General features: G+C 37.6%; 1 protein-coding gene across 1 annotated transcript; it reads left to right on the top strand.

The window, feature by feature from the left end:
- Positions 1-6,331: 6,331 nt before the first annotated feature.
- On the top strand, positions 6,332-6,972 carry LOC122219056 (60S ribosomal protein L17). The gene has a single exon (XM_042937330.1). It carries the CDS (start codon positions 6,362-6,364, stop codon positions 6,914-6,916), a length of 555 nt encoding a protein of 184 aa, XP_042793264.1. The 5' UTR covers positions 6,332-6,361; the 3' UTR covers positions 6,917-6,972.
- Positions 6,973-25,388: the final 18,416 nt, after the last annotated feature.

Here is a 25,388-nt window from a genome sequence, read left to right as displayed (position 1 = left end):
TCCCATATTGATATTCTATATGAAAATGAGCATTTGAAATAGCTGACTGGAGTATCATTCTGCATAAGGGAGAACTGAGACACAGTGACAGTTTTTCCATCATGTCCCCAATTCAGTTGCTATTTCAAAATAGTATTAAAAGATCAAATTTGAGGGGTGCCTGGGTGGCTCCGTTGGTTAGGCATTCAACTCTTGATTTCAGCTCAGGTCATGATCTCACGGTTGTGAGTTTGAGCCCCAAGTCCAGCTCTGTGCTGAGAGTAGAGCTTGCTTAAGATTCTCTCCCTCCCTCTCCCTCTGCCCTCCCCCACTTGTGTGCAATACATTTGCATGCACTGTCTCAAAAAATAAAAATGAAATAAAATTTGAGAGGTGTATAGCTCTTACAGAATGACATTCAAAGTGAAATTTTAAAATAAATCATTTTGGGGCGCCTGGGTGGCTCAGTTGGTTAAGCATCTGACTTCAGCTCAGGTCATGATCTAATGGTTTGTGAGTTCAAGCACCGCATCAGACTCTGTGCTGACATCTCAGAGCCTGGAGCCTGCTTCGGATTCTCTGTCTCCCTTTCTCTCTGCCCCTCTCCTGCTCATGCTTTGTCTCTCTCTCTAATATAAACATTAAAAAAAGTAATAAATCATTTTGACAACAACAACAAAAAGGTAAAGAGAGTCCTGAGACATGTAATATTGGATGACTCGGATAACTTTTCTGAATTTGTTTTCTTATCTCTGAAACAAAAGGTTTAAGTTACTGTGATTTTTCAACCTGGGCTGTTACATTACAATCACCTAGCGCTTAAAAAAAATTCCCTTGTTTCGGCTCTACCGAGATTCTGCTGTAATGGATTTGCCTTCCATGCAGAGGCAATAGCTATTACAAAGGCCTTGGGCCAGAGAACACAGCTCAATGGAAGTGGAAGTAATTCTCTATTTTTAGGTTTTAGAAAGCTGCTGCTAGAGGTGGCAAAAGATAAGGGTGGAAATAGTAGGAGTAGGAAAAAGGGATAAAAAGGGAAGGAGAAGATACTAAAAAAATCTTCCAGGATTTTGAGATTTGCCTCACAGATACATCACTCTGACTACAGTGTGAGTGGATGAAAACAGGCAAGTTGGAAGTGGAGAAGCTAATTAAATTTCATTACAGGGGTGCCTACGTGGCTGTCAGTTAAGCATCTGCCCTTGATTTGGGCTCGGGTCATGATCTCACAGTTCGAGCCCTGCATCTAAGCTGTCAGAGCAGAGCCTCCTTAGGATTTTCTCTTTCTTCCTCTCTTCCTGCACCTTCCCTGCTCTCTTTCTCTCTCTCTCTGAAAATTAAAAAAAAAAAAAAATTAAAAAATAGTTAAAATAACTTCATTACAGTGGCACTGAGGACAGAAGTGTAGATAAAAGAGGAAAAGACAGAGGCAGAGGGGAAAATAAAAGGCCATCAATTTATTCTACTAAAATCACAGATAACTTCCAGAATGTACCCCAGTGACACCAGGAAGGTGAGGGCTTGCTGGTGTAGCACGAGATAGGAAATGAACCAAACATTTTAGGCTTCCACCTGGATGTCGACCTAGGAAGAGCTGGTTTGCGGGGCTCAGGACTGCATCTTCTAGGGGCCTCTCCTGAAAATGTTGGCAGGGTCAGCGTGAGAACCATGGTTTGGAATTGCATGGAAAGGTATTCATTTCAGACTTCCACTGGGGCAAAACATGCCAGCTGGTTTCTGATGCTGGCTCTGTGACAGAGTCTCCACACGTAGGTCTTATTCACACCAGTCTTTCGCTGATAACAACAGTACATTGTGTCTGTTTTCCTTTTGTCTCTGATGCCTCAGGATGCAAGAGAATACGATTTCACTCCTGCTGGGACCCATTCAGAACAGCAGATGCTGTAAATGCTGTGGCACTGGTCATCCCCGGGAGTGTAAAGAGTGATGGGTAAGCTTTTTTATTTTTATGACGTGGTATGTATTGGTTTGATATGATTTCAAATCCACTTGTTTAGGACAAAGACCAGCAAAGTGAAGTTGTTTCTAGGAGGAAAGTTTTCATGTGAGAGTGAATTAAGCCGTGTCAGGATGCCTCATCTCATCTCATCTGTTGTCAGAGATAAGTATTCAGGAATCGGCCAAGCCTTCTCACTCAAACACCAACTCGTAAAAAGGTTCACCTCAACTAAATGTGGGCTTTATTCTTTTCCTCGTCCCTTGCCTGCAACAATAGTGTGACTACCCTATCGTTGGTTAATCACAATAAAGTAGGTGATTTCTTCATTGGCTTTTGAAGTGACGTTATCCTCTATGCTATGGGTTGTGAAATTCCTGCAGGGAACCTGTGTTAAATAAATTGCTGGCAAAGACAGACTTGGTCTCTGAGCATGAATTTGCCACCCCAGAGTGAAACAGGTGGACCCTAAGGTAACACAGACTGTTTGCTGGGGAGCGGAAAGTCTATAGGTGTCATCCTGTCTGGAAATGGTCAATAAATCAAGTTGGCTGATTTGATAAAAGGATGTACTCCCATCTCCCCAAGGCGTCTGTAGTCAGCCTAAATTCTAGGAGGAAACACCTTCCAGAGGAAAAAGTCCTTAAACCAGAAATGGGAAATGGAGGTTTTTAGAGCCAAAGCCCAGCAATTGTTAATAATTGCCTAGAGGAAAGCAAAATCTAATTTAGATGTGATTTTCCTTGCCTTTGGCTGAAGTGGCAAGGTTAAGGGAATTGGGGAGTAGACAGAGAGGAGTATCTGAGCATGTGGGTTGGATTTAGAGGGAAATCAATTTGAAACTGTGTGTGTGTGTGTGTGTGTGTGTGTGTGTGTGTGTGTGTTTCCATTTCTGACCTCTCCTAGGGATTTTCCAGAAATAAACTTAAATTCTGTAAACTTGAATAATACCTATTATTAATTTAAGAATTAACTGTATGAACTATGAATTTTATACATTTTACATACTAAACTCAGGTGCAGATTTTTCAAGGCTATAGACGACTTAGGGGAACAGGAGGGAATGAAACCTAAATCCTGTTTTCAAAGACGAGGCCATGCTCCATCTTAACTCCTATGAGAATTAAAAGCTAAATAAGTTGTTTTAAGTGTTTTACTCCCCTGTTTATTTTAACTGATTTCCCCTCATGATGAATTTAGTGATAACAGAAATCTTTTTAAAAATGTTTTCATTTATTTACTGTGAGAGGGAGAGAGCATGTAAGCACGTGAGTGTGTTTGGGGCAGAGGGAGAGGGAGAGAGAGGATCCCAAACAGGCTCAGAGCTGTCAGCGTAGAGCCGGACCCAGGGCTCCATCTTACAAACTGAGACGACCTGAGCCGAAATGAAAGGTGGGATGCTTAACCAACTGAGCCATGCAGGTGCCCCAACAGAAATCTTTAAAATAAAAATAAGCTCCAAATTTCCTTAAGAATTATTAAAAAGGTGAGGAGCTCAGGCAACAGTGTCTAATTCACATGTCAGTTTCTGGTGTGTTAAAAGGTAAACTGAAACATAGTAAAAATTTTAGGATTTGAGCAAAAAATAGATTGTAATTAGGCAGCACCAAACTGGAAGTGGTTACTGGTATTCCACTGGACAGGAGCTGGGGAAAGACTTATAGACAAGAGGTGGAAGCAAAGCGAGAAGAATATTTGATTGGAGATAGCTTATGCAGGTGCCTTATTTGGGAAAGGCTAGTTGGCTATTTGGGAATGGTTGTCCCTAGGTTTCAATTTCTTAATCTTGAGGCACTTCAGTCTTTGGTTTTGGTTTGCTTGTGCAGGCTACAAAGGCATTAAAACCTTCTCAGTCTAATGGTCTCTTTGTTTAATTAATTTAACAGTAGTTACCTCGTAAGGCTTTTAATGGAAATTTCTTTCTCTGGTGATTTAATCAAACTAATATTTCCAGATCCAGAGATTAAGAAATGTATTCAGTAACTCATTCTCAATGACAAATGAAGAAGTGAGAGAAACTAAGAAAATCAGGAATGTTAGATGTAATTCAAAAATACTGTCAGGAACATATTTCCTTTTCTCAAGTCTCATTAAACTTTTGTACTAGAAAGAATTTATTGGACAGTTGAGCCTTTGAGAATTGCTTAGTGCTTTGGAAAAATAGGATTGTTCCTTTTACAAGTGAGAGGCAATATGGAAAGTGTGGAAAGTGGCTCAGTAGAAAGAGCACAATCCCAAGGGTAACTTGGGCAAAGATCAATCATAGTTGGGAAATGTACACTTCAAATATTATTTAGAAAGGAACAATGATGACACAGAATGTTAGTGATTGGGGCTGGGATGGTCTTGCCATGGAGAATAGGCTTTCATCATAGCAGTGGACGCACATGTATTCAAAGGATGAACCCCCTTCTTCCACATTAAGTGAGAAGATTGAAATATAGCTAATATTCCCCCATGTTGTGTTTCTGTATGGGTCCAAGGAAACAAAAGGTCTGGTTAAAAAAAGACTGAGAGAATAGAGAAGAGTAAGGAACAGAATATAATGTTGGAGGATTGCTTTGATCACAGTTCGTGTGAGTTAACCTACCATTTTTAGATGCAAAATGTTAATGTTAATTAGCATTTTGTTTATGCAAATGAGTGATGCTGAAGAAAAAGAAAGTCTATGATTAAAGATGGTATTGGTGAGGATAAAAGGAAAGAATGTTAAGCACCAAGCAGACATTTTCTTTATTTTCTTTAAAATTTCAGAAACACCTAAGATTCTTTAATCTACCTGCCCAGGGATCTCTTTCATAATAATGTATTTAACCCCACTTAAGGAAACTTTTCCTTTTTAGCTTCCCTAAATAAGTGTCAGCAGGGGTCCTGGCTGGCTTTCATTTAACTGACAAACACTCCTTCACACCTTACCAAGAACATCTTTTTACGCCTTCACAGGAATAAGTGGCACCCACATAGAAAAAAGGTGGGAGGTGGGAGGACAGTTGGCTTTGATTAGTTTTATGCCACATCATACCCTGATTCCATTGTTCATTTTAAGGCAAACTAGTTAAAATTTTAGAGGCATTAGCTCACGTAAGAAATGATCACTGTCTCCAATAACACCCAGAGAGTAAGAGATGAATGCTGTTGTCTGTCTCCATGAAATGTTAATGGCCCCAAGGCAGGTTTTAGAGTCCTGAAAGCCAAAAGGGGAAGAAACAGGGATCTACTGAGTTCTTGGGTTCTGTCAAGGACAGTTAAATTAGGAAGCCAGAAGAAAGACATTAATAACAACAGCTATTATTGATTCATTGACTTCAAACGTCCCTTCTTTAGTATTTATAGCTTCCTTAGGACTAGGTAATAAGATTTTCATTTCATAAATGAAAACACTGAGCTTCACATGACTAGACGGTGATGAATCCAAGATTCTATCCAGATCTGCGAGGCTCCAACGCTCATGTTTTCAGTCTGAGTATCACTAAAATGTGTTCTCTATATAGTCCATGTTGCAATACAATATTTAGTTGGCAACTGGAGGCCATCCAATCATTCTACAACTGTGTCTGGCACAGTTTTTCACTGCCTTAAAATTTATCCAGTTTAGTTGGAGGATGTTGCAGTTTTTGTCCTGTCCTTTGGAATGTTATTTGCAGGTTTCTTTCAGAGTGACTCTCCTGGGTCAATTTTGGGACCTCTTCCAAGTGTCCCACTAATATTCTGTGCATTTCCCTGGGATGGCATTTTTGTTTTTAACCCTGTTTTGCTACTTTTCTTTGTTGGCCCCCCCCCGCCCATGAGTCTGTGAGCTTGTTAAAGGCAAGCTTCCTGCACTGTTTCAAAATATGTTTTCAAGTACACCTCTTGCCAAGGCTTGATTTGAAATTCTTTTTGAACCATATTTGTTAGTATGAAGATCACATAAGGGAGGGTAATGGTGGTGCCAGAAGCCTAGGATATTGGTGAGTTGAGAAATATTCTTAGAAGAGTATCTGTGACACAGTTAGTGCTTAATAACTACTAGCTATCTGATGATTATTCTTGTAAACTGCAATGACGACAAGAATAATGCAAGGGAACCAGGGAGTTCTTTAGCAGCACAGGTTTTGGACAGAATTGCCCTTTTCCAGGAGTTTTGTTCTGTTTTGGTTTTTTGAGAGAGAGAGTGTGCACACACATGAACCGGGCAAGGGCAAAGGGGAGGGGAGGGGAGAGAGAGAGAGGGAGAAAATCTTAAGTAGGTCCCATGCTCAGTGTGGAGCTCAACTTGGAGGCTCGATCCCATGACCCTAGGATCATGACCTGAGCCAAAATCAAGAATCGGACACTCAACTGAACCACCCAAGGGCCCCATCAGAGTTTTATTTTTAAATGTGGTAATTAATTTAAAAATGCAGAGCAGCTCTTCCCGTAAGCGGCCTGAGGTGATCTCTGAAAATGGTTCGCTATTCACTTGACCCGGAAAACCCGACAAAATCATGCAAATCAAGAGGTTCAAATCTTCGTGTTCACTTTAAGAACACACGGGAAACTGCCCAGGCCATCAAGGGTATGCATATCCGAAAAGCCACCAAGTATCTGAAAGATGTCACTTTGCAGAAGCAATGTGTGCCATTCCGACGCTACAATGGTGGAGTTGGTAGGTGTGCCCAGGCCAAACAGTGGGGCTGGACACAGGGTCGGTGGCCCAAAAAGAGTGCCGAATTTTTACTGCACATGCTTAAAAATGCAGAGAGTAATGCTGAACTTAAGGGTTTAGATGTAGATTCTCTGGTCATTGAGCACATCCAGGTGAACAAAGCCCCCAAAATGCGGCGTAGAACTTACAGGGCTCATGGTCGGATTAACCCATACATGAGCTCTCCCTGCCACATTGAGATGATCCTTACTGAAAAAGAGCAGATTGTTCCTAAACCAGAAGAGGAGGTTGCACAGAAGAAAAAGATATCCCAGAAGAAACTGAAGAAACAAAAACTTATGGCCCGGGAGTAAATTCTGCATGAAATACATGCAAATAAAAGTAAAAACAGAAAAAAAAAAAAAAAAAATGCAGAGCAGTGTCTGACATGTAGTAGGCACCCCTTCGAGGCGAGCTGTTTCTGTGATTACCAGTGGGGCTGGTTTCCTCAGGCTGGTTACCACCTTGTCATGCGTGTAATCACTCAAGTATTAGGACAAATTTAGCCCATGCAGACAGTTACCAGATCTTACTTCGAACTTTGATCCCGACTCTTTCTCTGATCTTCTGTATAACAAAATTAGTGAAGCCTCTTCAGTGGAATATCGTACCATCACTTAACTGTGAATATGTAAAATAGAATTCATTTTTCCACCCTTGCTGGTTTAATGCCTTCAGTAATGCCAGTCCCCTAGCTCAGCTAGAGAACTGCCTCTATTTACAGTAACGAAACAGGCAGTCTGCAGTCCAGACTGTGGCCCCTCTGGTGGCTATTGACAGTGCCATTAGGCCGTGTCACAAAGTTCCTCTGCTTCCTGAAATATGTGATGACATTTTTTCCTGAATAAATCCAGCTGACTTGACTAAGATACTGTGGAATCAGGCCTCACTGTTGCTGAGAATTGCAACTAATTGTGAATTTTCAGGAGATTTTTGATGTACTTTGTAAATGTTTGCTTCTGTTTCACTATTCACTCATTAAATTCAATCATGAAATAACTCCTTGGAAGTAAATGTAAGTATTTACTTTCTTCTGTGATTCTGGCAAAACTAATTCGTATTATTTGAATGGAATTTACTGTATCTAAATAGCAAGTAATGTACTCAGACACATTTTTTCCATTTTAAAATATGTAGAAAACATGTACTGTGTTGTCTTTTTTAACATCCCCAAATCCCATATTGTTTTTTAGCAATAGGAAAACGAGGCTTTTAAGCATTTTAACGAATGCTTAACGAGAATTTTAAGCATTAAGTCTAACCTAATGCCTTGAAAATATTGAACACTAGATAGAAAAGGCACTCAGTTTGAGGGGAAAATGGGGGAATAGACAATAGGAAAAAATACATATGTTGCTAAGGAAAATCATAATTCACAGTTTCATTTTTTTTTCTGATTTTCCACCAATTTAATATTGGTGCTTTCTAAGGACATGACTACATTGTCCAATTGTCAGTGGAATAATGTGGTTTTCGGGTGCCAAATTCTGCATTCCATAAGGCTAACTGCCGATGAAATTAGAAGAGCTTGTTGAGTATTAGAGATTCTGGTCTCTTGGCATGGAAATTAAAGAAAAGTGTTCCACCACATAACTTTTTATGCCTAGAATTATCTAATTTCTGCATTGGAAATTGGCAAGAAAGCATTCTTTCCCAATAATGTTATTTACATGAAAATCTGTATAAATGCCTATGAAATGAAATTTGTACCTAATGTTACTCAGGGGAAAGAATATTCTGAGGTCAAAAATAATTGCAGTGGTTTTGTATTGCTGATTACACAAAAGATAGTTCAAATAAAAATAAATAAACAAATCAAATAACCACTCCCCACCTCATTTCAGAATTTTGAAATTGCCTGAAATTGATCTGTATTCTATTTTTCCTATGTTCCGCTTTTCTATTTTCTCTCCTTTTCTGCCTTTTTGCTGATATAAAGACCAAAATATAATCTAAATTTTTATCTTTAGTGTGTATGTTTAATAAATATAATAGGCTAGCCTGAAAGAGCACTTTATGGAAGTGTGAATTACATACAATATAATGCATCCATTTTTAAGTGTATATTTTGTTGGGTTTCAAAAAATGTATGTGCCCATGAAACTATCATTACAGTTAAGATATAGAACATTTCTATTACCCCTGAAAAGTTTTCTTGTGTCTTTCCCCAGATAATTTATCCCTCTTCCAGTTCTAGGCTACTCCTGATCTGCTTTCAGATTAGAATTTTCTTTTCTAGAGTTCTGAATAAATGGAATCATACATGATGTAAGCCTTGGTGTGGGGCTTCTTTAATTCCACATAATATTTTTGAGATTCATCTATGCTTTTATGTCTATCAATAGTTTAGTCCTTTTTGTTGCTGCATAGTATTCCTTTATTTGACTGTATTTCATTTTGATTACTCATTCATCTGTTTATGGAAAGTTGGGTTATTTCTGGTGTGGGAAAGTTGTAACGCTTCAATGAACACCCATTTACAAGTCTATATGGAGATACATTTTCATTTCTCCTGGGTGTTAGGAATAGTGTTACTGAATTGTATTGTAAGTATATTCTTAACTTTGTAAGCAACTGTATTTTCTGGATACAAATCCTTTGTTCTATAATGCACATATTTTCTCCAAGTCTATGGCTTGCATTCTTATTTTCTTAATACAATCCTCTTAAGAGTAGAACTTTAAAATTTTTATGATGTACAGTTTTTATTGCTTTTATACCTTGTACTCTTTGTGCTTCATCTAAAAAATCTTTGTGTATCCTGAGATCATGAAGATATTTTTCCTTTGTTTTCTGCTAGAATAGTTCTGTCTGATAAAAATTTCTGCAATGATGGAAAACTTATATATCTGTACTGCACCACTAGCCACACAAGGCTATTGAGCATTTGAAATGTGACTAGCACAGCTGAAGAGCTGAATTTTTAATTCAATTTGAATTTATTTAAATTTAAATAGCCGCATGTATCTAGTGACTTATACTGGGCAACACAGGTCTAGAAGTTTTTATGGTTTTAGCTTTTGTGTTTAGGCAGGCCTACAATCTCTTTTGGGTTAAATTTTGTGTAAAGTGGGAAGTAAGGCTCAAGATACATTTTCCCCCAAAAGGACTAAAAGCACTGTTTATTGAAAAGACTGTCATTTTCCCATTGAATTACTTTGGCACTTTTGTCAAAAATCATTTGATTATAAATATATGGTATGTTTCTGTTCCACTGATGTATATTTTTCTCCTTATGCCAATACCACACTACCTTGATTACTCTGAGATTGAGAACAGGTAGTATGAGTCTTCCAACTTCATTCTTCTTTTCCAAAGTCATTTGGGCTATTTTAAGTCCTTTGCAGTTTCCATAATATTTTAGAAACAATTTGTTAATTTTTACAAAAACAGCCTGCTGGATTTTTGATGGGGATTGCAATGAATCTATTGACTCTTTGGGGGAAAATTGACATTTAAAAAAATATTTCATCTTCCCATCCCTGAGCATCTCAGCTCCATTTATTTATCTCTCTATTTTATTTCTCTCAGAGATATTTTATAGTTTTCATTATATAGGACTTGTACAAATTATTTAGAAAAATTTATCCTTAAGTAATTTATGTTTTGGGACGCTATTGTAAATGCATTATTTTAAACTTCAATTTTCTTTGTTCCTTGCTAATATAGTTTAGGTAAATACTGTTTTTGTGTTTTTTTTTTGTACATTGACCTTTTATTCTGGGGCCTTACTAAATGTACATTTTATTATCAGTTCAAATAGCTTTTGTGTAGATTTGTAAGAATTGCAAAAAAAGAGGTAGGTTACATAAATTTTCTGTATTTTCTTCCATTTTATGCTTCGTTAATTTCTGCTCTTTTTTGTGTCTTTCCCTGACTTATTTTGGACTCATTTTGCTCTGTTTTCTAGTTTCTTAAGGTAGATACTGTTTAATTGATTTTAGACCTTTCTTATTTTCTGATATAAGCATTTAAAGCTACCAATTTCCCTCTAATCATTGCCTTACCCGTATCCTAAAATTTTTATATGTTGCTTTTCATTTTCATGAAGTTCAAAGTATTTTCTAATTCCTCTTGTGATTCCTTTTTTGATAGATGGATTATTTAAAGTGGTATTATTTAATTTCCAATATTCAGGTATTTTTCAGATTTCTTTCTGTTACTGAATTCTAATTCAATTTTGTTGGCAGAAAAAAACCCTATCAATTCTTTTAAATGTAATGAGACTTATTTTATGGAGCAGCATATGGTTTATTCTGGAAATACACCATCTATACTGAAAAGAATATGTATTCTGCTGTCCTCAGATGGAGTATTTCATAAACCATATCAGTTAATAGTATTTTTCAAGTTTTCTCTATTCTTCATGATTTTCTGTCTACTTGTCCTCTCAGTGCTAAAAGAGGAGTATGGTAACTTCCAACAACAATTTTGGAGTTTCCTTTCCTTGTAATTCTGTCAGTTTTTGCTTTATGTATTTTAAAGCTCTCTTACACAGTGCACACACATTTAGGGATGTTATGTTTTCTTGATGAATTGATTCTTTTTTGCTTATAAATTCTCCTTTTTATCCATGGTAATAGTCCTCATTATGAAATACATTTTGATGTTAATATAGAAACTCAGCATTCTTTGGAAAATAATTTGCATAATAATACCTTTTTCATTTGATTTTCATCTCATCTACATTTTTACATCACAAGTGTAAAGATTTCTTGTAGGCAGTATATAGTTGAATCTTGCTTTGTATCTAGTCTGACTATTTTCAGCTAAAGGTTTAAATCAGAGGTCAGCAAACTTTATAACGAACCAGATAGTAAATATTTTAAGCTTTGCAGGTCTCTCCTTTCATCTTCTCAGCTTTCTCATGGCAGTACAAAAGAATATATAGACAATGCATAAACACATGAGGCTGGCTGTGCTGCAATAAAGCTTTGTTTACAAAAATAGATGGCAGGCTGGATTTGACACATGAGCCCTGGTTTGTTAACCGCTAATTTCAACCATTTAAATTTAAAGTAATTATTAATCTGGTTGGGTGTATAGCTACCATTTTCTATTTGTTTTCAGTCTGTTCCATCTATTCTTTATTATATTTTTCTTTATTCTCATCTTCTAATGGATTTAATATATTTTGGTGTTTCATAGTATCTTCATTATTGAGTTACTGGCTATACTTATTAAATACTTTATTATTGTAGTAGTACCTCTAGGGTTTACAACATGTGCTTATCTCTAGTTCTCTTGTTAAGCCAAAGAAAAGCTTAGGTTCTTTATCATCTTTACTTCCTAAGGAATGTATTTGTTCTGTATATGCATTACCTCTTTTAAAAAATTGATATTCTTGGCCTATTTAAAGTAAGAAAAGGGGCACCTGAGTGCCTCAGTCAGTTAAGCGTCCGACTTTGTCTCAGGTCATGATCTTGCAGTTTGTGAATTCAAGCCCCGTGTCAGGCTCTTTGCTAACAGCCCAGAGCCTGGAGCCTGCTTCAGATTCTGTGTCTCCTTCTCTCTTACCCCTCCCCCACTCACGCTCTGTCTCTGTCTCTGTCTCTCTCTCTCTCAAAAATAAATAAAAACATTAAAAAAATAAAGTAAGAAAAAAGGCCAAATTCATTTTATAGTTATTTGATTTCAGCACACTTAAAAAGTAGATATTTGAAAAAAAAACCTACAGTAAGCTAATTGACCATTTGAAAATATGTTATTGAATATTTAGCAAACACAGTTGATCTCAAAATCTTATACATAGCAAAGCAACAAAGAAAAAGCTATGAAAAAATGTTGAAATGACTAACAGATTATATTAACATGAGCTAGAGAAGCCCACAAAGCATAAGTCTGTTGCAATCCTAAATTAAAGAAAGAGGAAGAAGATTCTCTTAGATAAGAGATTTCATGAGGATCATGAAAACTTTACCTATATGTATCAAAATGAAAAATATGAAACCAAACCCAGTAAGACTCCTTGGTGATCATGTTTGTAAAATGGAAGTCAGGAATAAAAAGGAGCTAGCACAGAGACTCAACCGAGTCTGACCTTTTCAACAACGTGAAAGAAAGCTCTCAGATTTTCTTTTGAAATGACCCCTGCATTTGTTGTATGACAGGTTATAGTCCCACACCAAATTTGACAGCTGTGGAAGCTAAATTTTTAATTGCCTTCCTTCCATTGAATCTGCATCCTATTTTAGACCAGCATCTGGTTCAGCTTCCCCCAATTAAAGCCTGACTACATTCTGATAGCCTCTGTGTTTACTTCCAGCAAATCTCATCTTATGTTGAAAAGAGGTGGTTTTGAGCTGAATAAAGGCAAATACAATGCCACATTACTTAGCAGGTTATAAATTTACAAAAGTTATTATCCCAGATGATCATTAAAACAAAATTTCAAAGAAAGATTGATTTGTAAAAGGACACTGGTATTGTCAGATACTATCTTCTCATCCTACAATGTCCTTCAGGACCTCTTCTAAGAGAGCTATAGAAGGGCCAGCTGTTTGTTTTTTTATGGCTATTTTGAGAAAAAATGGAGGGGGTAGAGAAGAGAAGAGAAGAGAAGAGAAGAGAAGAAGAGAAAGTTGATTGTGAAAGAAAAAGGGAAGAGAATAACATAATACTTTACATGAAAGTACTTTCAAAAGTCAAGTTAGGTACCATCCTATTTGTGGACTTCAGTAAGGAGCAGAGAAGTTGGCTGAACTTTGGAATGAGGACAGTGGGTGTCTCTAAATTAGCAGCAAGCACTGTACCACTGTATTTCAATCAGTGTGTGGAGAGAGTGGTGAAATCCACTTGGATGTGGTTGGGACTGGAAAGAATGACCTTAGTCCATTGTAGAAGGCCATGGTTCCCTCAATGTTTATAGCCACCAAACTCATGATGTATTGAAAACTTGACCATATGAGCTTTAGAATACAATCACTTTATTTAAATTCAAAACGAAATGTGTATGCCTATAATTTTTGCAAAAGAAAGGAGAGGAGTAAGTTGTAAAACAATTACGTTTGTTTAAAACAGCCTGTCAAACGGATGGTATGTTTGGGAAATATTATTGGTATCTTTAGAGAAGTCTCACTTTACAAAGAAAGCTCACACAACCCTCTGAGCTAAGTGGAGCACGTATTTTCATCTCATTTTAAAGAAAGATATGGAGGCAAATAATTATTGACTTCCCTAAAATGAAGTATCTAGCTAAAAATACAAAGTATACCAGAACTTGTATCTCTTAATTCCCAAGGCAGTATGTTTTCTTCTCAACTCTGCTGCCTCGCTCTGTGCCCATGCAAAATACTAACAAATCTTGCTTAAATTAAATCCATGTGATGTTGAAATCCAAACTAATATCAATAAACAGGTTACTTTTAATAGCCTATGAATGGTTGCAGCACATATTGTAGACACTGGATTTGAACAATAAGAATTTAATCATTTATTTTAATAGATCGGTATGCAAGTTGGTTTCTTAAAATAATCATGCTTCTCAACTGTGAGTTCCATTATATCCTTCTTTTATAATATGAGGATTAGAGCATATTTGATTATTTTTTATTGACATATTTTTGATCATGAAGCACATTTGTATGAACTGTGAAGTTCTCCACTCTGAGGATTACAAATATTTTTTACTTGGAATTTCAAGATATGAGAATCTTGGCACATTATCTGTAGTTCTGCATTCCAGTAAATAGTCTGAATAATCATGATATTGAAAGAAGATCATATTTGGAACTAATTTTACTACAGCTTTTGCTTTCATAGCACATGCATTCGTAGTTCCTCTGAAATTCTTATAATTCATAGGATTTTTAAATAAAATTAAAAGATACTATGAATAGAGCTTGAAGGCTAGAATAAAAGGTAAAATAATAATAATCTATTACTTTTTCAAACCTTGTTTGGACCCTTTGTTCAGGCATATCAGTTGAAACAAAATATCTTTGAGGCAACTGGGAAATTTGAATATGGATTGGTATTATATAATACTGTTAATTTGTTAATTTTGATGATGGTATGGCATCTGTGTTTTTAAGAAAGTACTTATTTAAAGATGCAGACTGAGGCACCTGGGTGGCTCAGTCGGTTAAGCGTGAGACTTTGGCTCAGGTCATGATCTCTCAGTCTGAGAGTTTGAGCCCTGGGTCAGGCTCTGTGTTAACAGCTCAGAGCCTGGAGCCTGTTTCAGATTCTGTGTCTCCCTCTCTCTCTGCCCCTCCTGCGCTTGCACTCCGTCTCTCTCTGTCTCTCAAAAATGAATAAATGTTAAAAAAATTTAAAAAATAAATAAACATTAAAAAAGTATTTTAAAGATGCAGACTGAAATACTTATGGATAAAATACAATGGATTATAACAACACTGATGATTATTCATGGTAGATAATATATATGTGAGGGAGAGTCTTAAGACTATTCTAATTTTGTGTGTTTAAAATTTCCATAATACAAAGCTTTTTTAAAAAATAGAAAACAATGAAGGTGATAGATTGGATATGTAAGACATGTTTCAGGAGAAATAGGGAGATCAGGGGAGGCCTTACTAAGAAGGAGACATTAGGATAAAGATTTGAATGGGAAAGGTATGTGGATCTCTGGGAATGTTCCAGGCAGAAGTAGGAGCTAGTGCAGAATCCTGAGATGGAAGTGCAGCTGTCATATCCAAGGAACAAGAAATCCAATGGCTAAATAAGAATGAGTAATAGATAAAATAGTAGGAGGTGGTGTCAGAGAGTTAACAGGATGGGTGGGAGGAGAGAAAATTCCTAAATGCAAATATGCAAAATACATGAAGAATACCTTTAGGCCAATAAGAAAAAAAAAGGCAGACAACCTAATATAAAAAGCGGGCAAAAGACTTGAACAGACACTTTACAGAAAGGAAATGGACAATAAGAATATGAAAAGGTGCTCTACTTCATTAGGCATCAGGGAAATACAAATTAAAACCACAACACTACAGCAATATATACCCACAGAAAGGTTAAAATGTAAAAGGTAGGGAATACAGGTAGTTGAGAGGAAACAGAGCTCTCATATGCTGGTGTTTAAAATGGTACAAACTGCAGTATCTATTGAAAATGAAAATTATGCATACCTTCTAAGATATCAATTCTCTTTCTAGGTGTATCTCCAGCAAAAAAAGCATATACGTGTTCACTGAAAGAACTGAATGATTAGAGCAGCACTGTTCTTCACATCCCAAAACAGAACTACCCATATGTCCATCAACAGTTAAGTGGATCAACAAACTGTCTTATAGTCACAAAATGTATACTATACAACATTTAGAAAAACAAAGTAAACAGTATAGATAAATCTCACAAATGTATTAAACACAAGATGCAGACACACAGTACTTAGTACTTTGTAATTCTATTTATATGAAGTTCACAAACAAGCAACAGTAATCTGTATTGTTAGAGCAGTGTCTACTCTTCAGGAGGAAGTGCCTAGAAGGGAAGATGGCAGATGGTGGGGAGCTGGTAATGTTCTGTTTCTTGGTCTGGATGTTAGTTTAATAGGGAGTTTAGTTTGTGAACAGTCACCAAGCTGTATATTGATGATTTGTGCACATTTCTGTATCTAGATAATATATCATTAATAGTTTAATCATGTAGGAGTAGCTTATCATGTCCAGCATGTGGGCATCACTGTCCATGCTGAATAAGAAGGACATGGGACATGATGGATTGTTGGTTTAAAAAAAAAGAGTGGAAGTCTTGCTTTTTCAACCTGCAGCTGTAACCCCTATAGTCAAAGATAATAAACCATATATACATAGTGAGTTCTTTGGCTCTTGGAAAGGAGATATCTGTTCCAAAGCAACTGGGAAAAACTGTAAATAAGAAATGAAAATATGATGAGAGGTTTATTCTTGTCAACTTTTTGAATGATAATAATATATCTTACTATGTGTTATGCAACAGAACATTTTGTATAGCATCATGATGCCAGTTAACTTTTGGCATCTTTTAAAAAAAAATTTTTTTTACATTTATTCATTTTTGAGAGACAGAGAGAAAAAGAACATGAGCAGGGGAGGGGTAGAGAAAAAGGGAGACACAGAATCAGAAGCAGGGTCCAGGCTCCTAGCTGGCAGCATAGAGCCTGGCATGGGACTCGAACCCATGAACTGTGAGATCATGACCTGAACCGAAGTCGGATGCTTAACCCACTGAGCCACCCAGGCACCCCAACTTTTGGCATCATTTAAGTCCAATCACTAAGAGTTTACAAAAAAAATTGAATATGTAAGTGTAGATGTTATGAGTTCTTTGAAAATCAAAAATTAGTACAGCTTTTTAAACTAGACATCAAAATACCACAGAATCATTTTAAAATTTTTGGTTCTCAAGTAAATATTGACAGCTGTAACCCACATAAACAAAAAGCTCTTAGGGGTCCTCGATAAATTTGATTTTTAAAGTAAGCTCTAGGCCCAACATGGGGCTTGAACTCACAACTCTGAGATCAAGAGTCACATGCTCTAACCACTGAGCCAATCAGGTGCTCCATGGGGTCCTCAACAATTTTTTAAAAGAGTAAAGGGTCCTTCAGACAAACATGAGAAAACCACTATGGATAATCCCCATTCTTTGCTCATTGTTAGTTCATTGTTATGGAATTCCAAGCCTGCTTTTAAATCCTTGGTTGGGCCTAGGTTTATGGTCCTTACAGCTCAGGAAGTTGATTTTCAGTAACCTACGGGATTTTGATTAAAGATAGTTTGCTCTTTGGCATTGTGGGTATCTTGTCTATTTTGTTTGTTGTTATTATTTTCTTTTACTCCTGAATTTTTGTCTCATTTTTTTCTTTATCCTTTTTCTCAATTTTCCTTTACTTTTAGAATACCTTTAAGCCAAAAAGAAAAAAGGCAGACAACCCAATAGAAAAAATGTGCAAAGGACTTGAACACTTTACAGAAAGGAAATGGACAATAAGAATATTTCTTATTTTTAAAATTTAGCTTGCTAGGTCTTTTGTTTGTTTTTTTTTTGTTTGTTTTTGTTTTTGTCTGGCAATTAGGTTTTGATTCTGTTATAAAGATCAGCTCATCAGGCATGCTTGGGAAATGTTTTTCTTCTAAGGTGATTTGGACCAAGTTTCTAAAACCAGCTTTTCCAAATCTTAAGCTGCCTTTGGGACACCTTGATTCCAACCCCATCAGTAAGTCCAACACACTGCAGTGCCTCTCAGCTAGTCCTGTCTGATGAGCAGGAGGCCCAGGTTGGCAACTGCTGGTCTTTCTAGAACATTGCCAATGGTAACCTCACCAAGCATAACTTCACCAAGGTGAAACTGACCCAGCACATTTTGACTGGGAAAGAGATAGATGTGAAGATCATTGATAAAACTCAACAGAACTCAGCCTCCAGAAATGATTCCATGAAGTAGATTCATGAAGGCATTGAATGACCCCAATGTAGTGAAATTTATTTGAAGGGATAGAGACTGAGAAATACTCTATCTTCCCATAGAGGATACTAGTGGAGGAGAGGTATTTGAGTCCCTGGTGCTGCAGGCAGTAGCCAAGAAAGACATCTGAACCAAATGCCACGAACTAACATCTACTGTACAGTTCTGTCACCAGAAGCTTATTGTTCATAGAGACTTAACTGCAGAGAACCTTTTCTTGGATGCTGCCATGAACATCAAGATTGCAGACTTTGTGTTCAGCAAAATATTCACCTTTGGCAACAAGCTGAACACCTTCCATGGCAATCTTCCTATGCTTCCCCAGAGCTCTTCCAGAGTCAAAAGTAGGATGTACCCTGGTAAATATATGTTGCTTGAGAGTTATCATATATACACTGATTAACAGTTCCCTGCATTTTGCTGAACAGAATTGTGAGAAGCTGCGTGAGCCAGGACTGAACAGAAAATGCCGTATTCTATTTTACACGTCCATAGAGTCTTAAAACCTCAAGAAATTTCTCATTCTCAGTCTCGGCAAGAGAGCCTGACTGTGCCAGGGTCTGAGGTCTCTATGGCCTCTGTTTCTCCTACAGTCCCCCAGGCCCAGCACCAGGAATCCAAGTCAGCCTGATTTGCCCAGCCAGGCCTCTAGGCTGTGACCCGCACACAGAAACCGTGAGGTGCTGCAGTCCCTAGAATGGCCCTATAGCCTCCTCTTCCACCCCCATTATCAGCAACAGTGATAGAGGCCCATATGGAAGCAACTTCCGCATGGGACAGGTGGAAATTTGTTCATTCTTGGCATCTGGGACAGATACATGACCACCAGAATTTGCCCTGTGGGTGACCCGAGCCTCTCTCTCTGGCAACAACCATGGCCAGCAAGGAGCCATTGGGAGCTTCTTCAGCAACCACAGCTTTGAGTTTAAATGCAGATATATGTATTTCAGGTTTGCCAGAAAGAACTTGAAAACACAGATGATTGATGATGATGATGATGATGATGATGATTGTTTTTAAGGTAACTTTTTAAAAAAGATTTTATTTTTAAGTAATCTCCACCGAATGTGGGGCTCAAACTCACCACCTTGAGATCAAGAGTCACATGCTCTACTGACCGAGACAACCAGCTGCCCCTGAAAGCACAGATTAATTGGAGATGCTGAAACCTCATGTAGTTGCCAGCCAAGACAGTAATGAAAGGAAGTTGGGGAGGAAGGAAGGATAGAAGTTAGGAGAGGTAGAAGCATGGATGAGTGGATGCATGGATGCACGGATGGATTTCCAGAGGCTAGCCCTGCTCATTACACTTTACATAGACTATGGAGATCACCAGCTCCTAGGTGCAAGGAGATGATGCAGGAGATTGTCTTGTGTGAACTGAAACAGGAACAGGTTCATCTGTGCATGTGTAGCTGGCAGGGCCAAGAGGACCTCCAGCAGTGGAAGACAGAGGTGTGCAAACCACTACAGAGGTCTCTCATCCTGGCTCATTTTAAGTGAGTATTGGTACCCTTACAGCCTTCATAAGCATTGCCTCCAAAATAACCAAGAAATTAAGCTTTAAAAGGTTGTAAGGAGAATCCTCAAGGCAAGAGGTGGGGCTGGCTGGCCCTAGCTGCCCACTGGCCACTCTACCCCAACCTAGGAAAAATTGCAGCGACTAGATTGCTGTGTTTGCCCTGGGGCACTATCCTACTGCCCTTTCCCCCCACCCCTATCTCCTTTTCTTCTGTTTGTCCTAGAGGGGAAATGGTTCATGGAGACAAATGAGTCTCCTATTTCCTCAGAAGAAAGGAGAAACAGAGATAAGGTAATGCTAATGTCACAACATCTTGGTTTCTACCACTTTAACATTTGCCCACACAGCTGCTCTCCATTAAAGAGCCTTTGGCATGGAAGTGTGTATGGGATGAAGATTATGTCAGTCCTCTGAAGATGAATTTTCACCTTCAAATTGTCGAACTATAATATACAAGGCTTTGACTATGCATTTGCATATTTAAAGATTTCTAGCATGCTCTGCTCATGACAAAATCATCCATTTTTTCTTTCTCTCTTAAAAATACTTCTGGACCTTGTGTTAGAGACCACAAAATCCCTTCAGTCTATTTCTCCCTCTTACACAAAAGCCAATAAACTCTGAGAAGCCAGGGGCATGAAATATTCCATCTTCCATTTCATTCTAGAAAGATTTTGTGCTCAGATCAAGCTCTTTGTGGGGCTGGTATGAATTTTTAACCCCGTTCACCACTTTTGATAATTACTACTTGAGGGTAAGGTGTTGTAAAAGTAGGAATTGCTCCTATGAAGTGGAGTTATGAATGACTACTGCTGGAGAGATTTGGTCTTTGCTTCGAGTTAAGTTCCTGTCTGCCATGAGAGTTAAGGGCCACCAAAGTAGGACATAATATGGGTATAATTTGTCCCAGCTTGCATAGTTGTTTCCTATTCCTTTCTGTCTTCTCTTTTTTCAAGGGTGGGGTGGGTGTTTTGTGTGTTTTTTGGTGTTGTTTTAGGTATTTAAAATCTGATCATTTTTATAAACTGTCATCTCTGTTTCAACTCCTGAGCTACACTATTCTTCCCATAAATTATGTATCTTTCTGTATGATGATATACTTGCATTTTGTTGTTGTTGTGAAATGTCTCACTAGGAAGCCATTGAAATGGAACTGATTTAAGTGGATGCTTGTTTTGTACTGAGGAGGGAAATCATCAGGGTAAATGATACCTGTTGGACCACAGGGATTTGTGCTGGACAGGAAGCACTGGAGACTGAACAGGCGCAGTTGCATTTGACATCATGTCTATATTGGGTCATGAAATTTAGAGATTCTCATTCTTCTGGGTGGAATTTAGTTGCAAAAATTTTTAGGCTGAGCATGATTTATAGATGGCCTCCCATCGAGAGGCCTTTCATTTTTATTCTTCTTCTCCAAGGAAGAGTCTAAAAACATCTAACATGGTGTTTTGCATAAAGCACTTGATGGAAAAGACAATTTCTTTTTGACTTTCTGGGTACATCACATTACATGCATAAAACCCTTCTGCCCTAGCATGCAGTCATGAGGCTGTCACTAATGCACAATAGAGTGAAAGGGAAAAGAACTACGCATTGCAAAACTTGAGTTCTGGTCCTAATTTTCCAAATTTGTGACTTCAGACAAGTCAATTGTAATATAGGCTTGCTGTTAGTTTTGAATATTAAATGAAAATAAACTTCAACATTGAAGGCTTAGTATAGTAACTAAGTAGGTGCTTAATATATGCCATCTATCTCAGTGTTGATTATATTTTCTATCTGCCTTGCAGCTCTGTGTGGCCATGTGACTAAGTTCTTCCCCAAGGGATGTAGTCAGAAGTGAGGTGGGCTATTTATGGGTTGTACTGTAAAAGGAGGGAAACTTTCTTCTCTGGTCTCCTTCCTCTATCCTGCCTCTTGTAAAGTGGACATGGTAGCAAGTCCTCAGACCATGTAGAGAAAGACAATATGCTATGGACATCAGATAAGATGACTTGGTGGAACAAATTCTTTATAGGTTATGAGACAGAGAAATTTCTAGCTCAGTTGAGCTAGATTCTATCTTAGCTAGAAATAGATTCTATCTAATAAACACCAAATAAACTACTAAAGTATTTGTTTTGTCAATATACAAATAATAGTAATTATAAGTAAAATAATTATAAGTAATATAAATAAATTATAAGTAATTATAAATAAATAAAATTATTTGTATTCATGTACTAATTATACTAAAAGAAAATTAGTATTATAATATTTTTAATATGAAGTACAATAATACATGTGCATATTTTAAATATAGGTCATTATTTTATTTAGTTTGCATATGACATTAAACACATTTTCTGTGTCCACTATCATATCTATACCTTGTTATTTCTATATTTTCTCATGCACACATATCATAGAGTTATCACATGCATATGCATCAAAATATAGACTATAGTCTTATCTCTATTTAATACCATACAATACCTATTTGAGACAATTGAAGTGTACAATTAAATTACTTCAAATTATAAACATTTGAGATGTTACTTTATTACAATAAACTGGTGTTTGAAAACTTCATTAGGATTAGAGATTTGTTTTATCCAAGTTTATGTGAAGCCGCTTTCTAACAGTCTAACTCCTTTTTGGCCACAGAAGTCATCTTACCATTTCTTAATCCATTGTTTACAAATCCAGAGCACCTTGAATGAAAAAAGATCAGGAATCCTTGAGAAAGAACACTGCAATGGCATCACAAAAGGAAAACAGAGAGATATTTCAGAAAGGGGTTGGGTCAGAGTGATTCAAAGCATAAGGAATTCATCAGCCATTGCTGGCTTTGAAGGTGAAGGAGGTCATGAGACAGAGTATGCAGGTGGCATCTACAAGCCAAAAATAACCCCTGGATGAAAGCCAGTGAAGAAATGGGGACCTCAGTCCAACAAGTACATGGAACTAAATTCTGCCAGCCATTGGATTGATCCTTGAAGCAGCATCTTGATTTTAGCCTGGTGAGACCCTTAGAATTCTAACCTACTGGTTTTGAGATAATGAATGGTATTGTTTTAAACTTCTAAATATGTGGTATTTTGTCACATCTCCAAGAGAAAACTGATAGCACCACCCAGAACATTCTTGTGGTTTACTAGTCATGATGGGCTTGAGGAGAGTTGAGGTCAGGTGATACATGGAGTTTTGGTATAAGACCATGTCATAGTGGGCCTATGAGATGTGAAAACACAGCCCTCCCATTATTTGTTCATTTTCCTAAGTATATGATTGAATTAGGCATCCCCAGCAATTTCAAAAATAGTATGAAGATTGTCAAGGAAGAAGAGTCAAGTGGTAGATCGTGGAATACTAGTTCCCTACCAAAATGTAAGTCAAAGAAGTACTGTATCCCTAAGAAATCATACAGATTAATTTTATCCAAAACTTGAAAGATGCAGGTGTGATTATCTTTATTACAGGTTCATTTACCTTACATGTTGTACTTGGGCTTTGGGAAATAAGGGTTATGAATGGCAGCTTAATAAAGTGATGACTCCATTGAGGATGTAGTTTTTTACTAGAGCAAATTTACTGGTACTTGATGTGGTGCTATTGATCTGGAAAATACATCCCTCTCCCCCTCACTTCAGGAACGTACCTTAAAGAGTGGCTTTTACCATGTGGAGATGGCAGTACACCTTCAGGGTCAACAAGAATAGGATCTGTTAGCATGAGTCCCAGATATAATCATTGCTCCAGTTTCTTAGCTCTCATTTGAGAAGAGCGCTTAAACCAGGGAGGCCAGGGGTGATAAATGAACCCTTAATAATGGATCCTCTGATTGAACTATATTATTATATTTTATAGCTCCTAGATTGATGACATCTGCCCACCTTATATGATATTGCCTTTGGCATATAGCCATATGAGCCTGTTTGAAGAACCTTTTCAGGTTTTAGTATATGACATTGGGGTAGAAGGAGAGCATTTGAGCTTTCAGAGAATTGACATAACTTTCAATAAGATTTTTCACCTGCAATTTTTCCCTTTTTTGGAGAACATAAGTCATATGAAAATTTATTAATGGATAATGCTGCTGATTGTTGCAGTATCCTGATTGCTACATTCTAATTTGCAGTATTCTGATTGCACTGACTGCTTTCTATACTAAGTAAACCTTACTTAGAAAAGTAAATTTTATTTTACATACCTATGTCATGTTTGTGTCTGTTTATGTCCGAAATGACTATTTGCTATTATGGTGGTTTCATAGCTCAACATGGATGTCCCTTCATGAAAGGTGACCAGGCTACTGCTAAATGTTAGATTTCTAGCAGCAGCGCCCGACCCCGACATAACTGCCACCACCCCTTACTGGCTCCCCACCTCTGCCCTGTGAGAATGCAGTTGCATACCATAGGGGACTAGCAGCCAACTGATGTTGAGTTGAGTGGAATGGACACCTTCTGTCATGAACAGGGAAGCGCTTTGTCCTTGATGGAACACACACTTGGATGTAGGTAAGTCTTTCCTGTGCACCAGAGGTCTTAAAGTTTCCTCCCATCAGATGTATTCATGCAGGTCTTGGATTCAGAAATGAGCAAGTTGAAGAGATGGCTACAGTTGGAAGAAGTGATCTGGTGCTAGGTGCAGAAGCACACTGCTCAGATCTTCCCTTGAAGTTTAAGGAGCCATCTTGAAGTTGCCAGAATGTTGCTAATGATAGATGTCAGCTGAGTCTTTCTCCAGGAATTGCTCTTGGAGGGCAGCTCTTCCCCAGAGACAGCTTGTAAACAATGACTAGTCAGTTCTAGGGGTATAAACTCTTAGTCTAAATTTAGGACAACTCTAAATGTCCACAGCTCTCTAAGGCATTGACTGAGGCCTCTGTTACCATTTTATTACATTTCAATTTCTCCCTCTAAGTTACTTCCCTCACTTTCTTAGAGGCTCTGTTCCTGAGAGTATCCCCAATAAATATACCCCACAGAAGTCTCTGCCTCAGAGCCTTTTCCCCCAATACCCTGACCAAGGCATCTGATTAGTACAGTGGTGATGTACTGTGTTTTGGTGGGGGGAGGAGTGGTGTGTTGGATTTTCTAGTACCTACTCCCAGGGACTTGTTGGGGTTTAATATTCATCTTTATTAATCTTATTCTGAATGTGTACATAAAGTGATCTGATCAGGGAGATTGCATATTTCTTACTTTATAATTAATAGGTGTGTGATTCCCCCTCACCTAAATTCTTACCCCTGAGGTAATGTGATGAAAGCCAGATAGAAAAACTCTCTACATATGTAGCTGGACATTCCATTGGTGAGGCACAAGGAAAATGGATTCCCTCCTTTTATGCAGGAGAGCTGCCTTTCCTCTCCTCTTCTGGAAGGAAGAAGAAAAACCTTTGCTCTGTGGAGATGGGATGGAAAGGATTCTGGGTTCTCACTTGAGCCTTTTGGAATATACATACATGTCTCTAGGAGTCATAGAAGCCTCATGTATCTCTCTGGTTTTTTGTGACCTACAGATGTCTCCAAGGTCCTGGGCCTTATTTTCTTTTGAAATGTACACACATACCTCTAGAATTAGGTAAATATCTCTGGAAATCTCTAACTACTCTCCCAGGATCCTAAGTTTTCAGCAATATTCATCCAGAGTGCCCAGACACAAAGTTATTTTCTTTACATCCCACAGCTTCACAGTTACTGATTAGAAGCCTTGATGTTTTCATTAGAGAAACTTTTGTGATGTGGTTAAACTGTGCAGTTTTAGACTGCCTTTTGAGAATCCTGGAGATTCTATGAATTATTTAATATTCTATAATAAAATCCTTTTCTGTTTAAACTAACCAAAGCATATTCTTTTGT

The sequence above is a fragment of the Panthera leo genome, chromosome B2, assembly GCF_018350215.1.
Source record: "Panthera leo isolate Ple1 chromosome B2, P.leo_Ple1_pat1.1, whole genome shotgun sequence".
Lineage (NCBI taxonomy): Eukaryota > Metazoa > Chordata > Mammalia > Carnivora > Felidae > Panthera > Panthera leo.
This window is presented reverse-complemented; position numbering and strand designations above follow the sequence as displayed.

Bases quoted from the DNA above. Each gene is read 5' to 3' on its own strand.
- LOC122219056 (XM_042937330.1), top strand. From the start codon at position 6,362: ATGGTTCGCTATTCACTTGACCCGGAAAACCCGACAAAATCATGCAAA.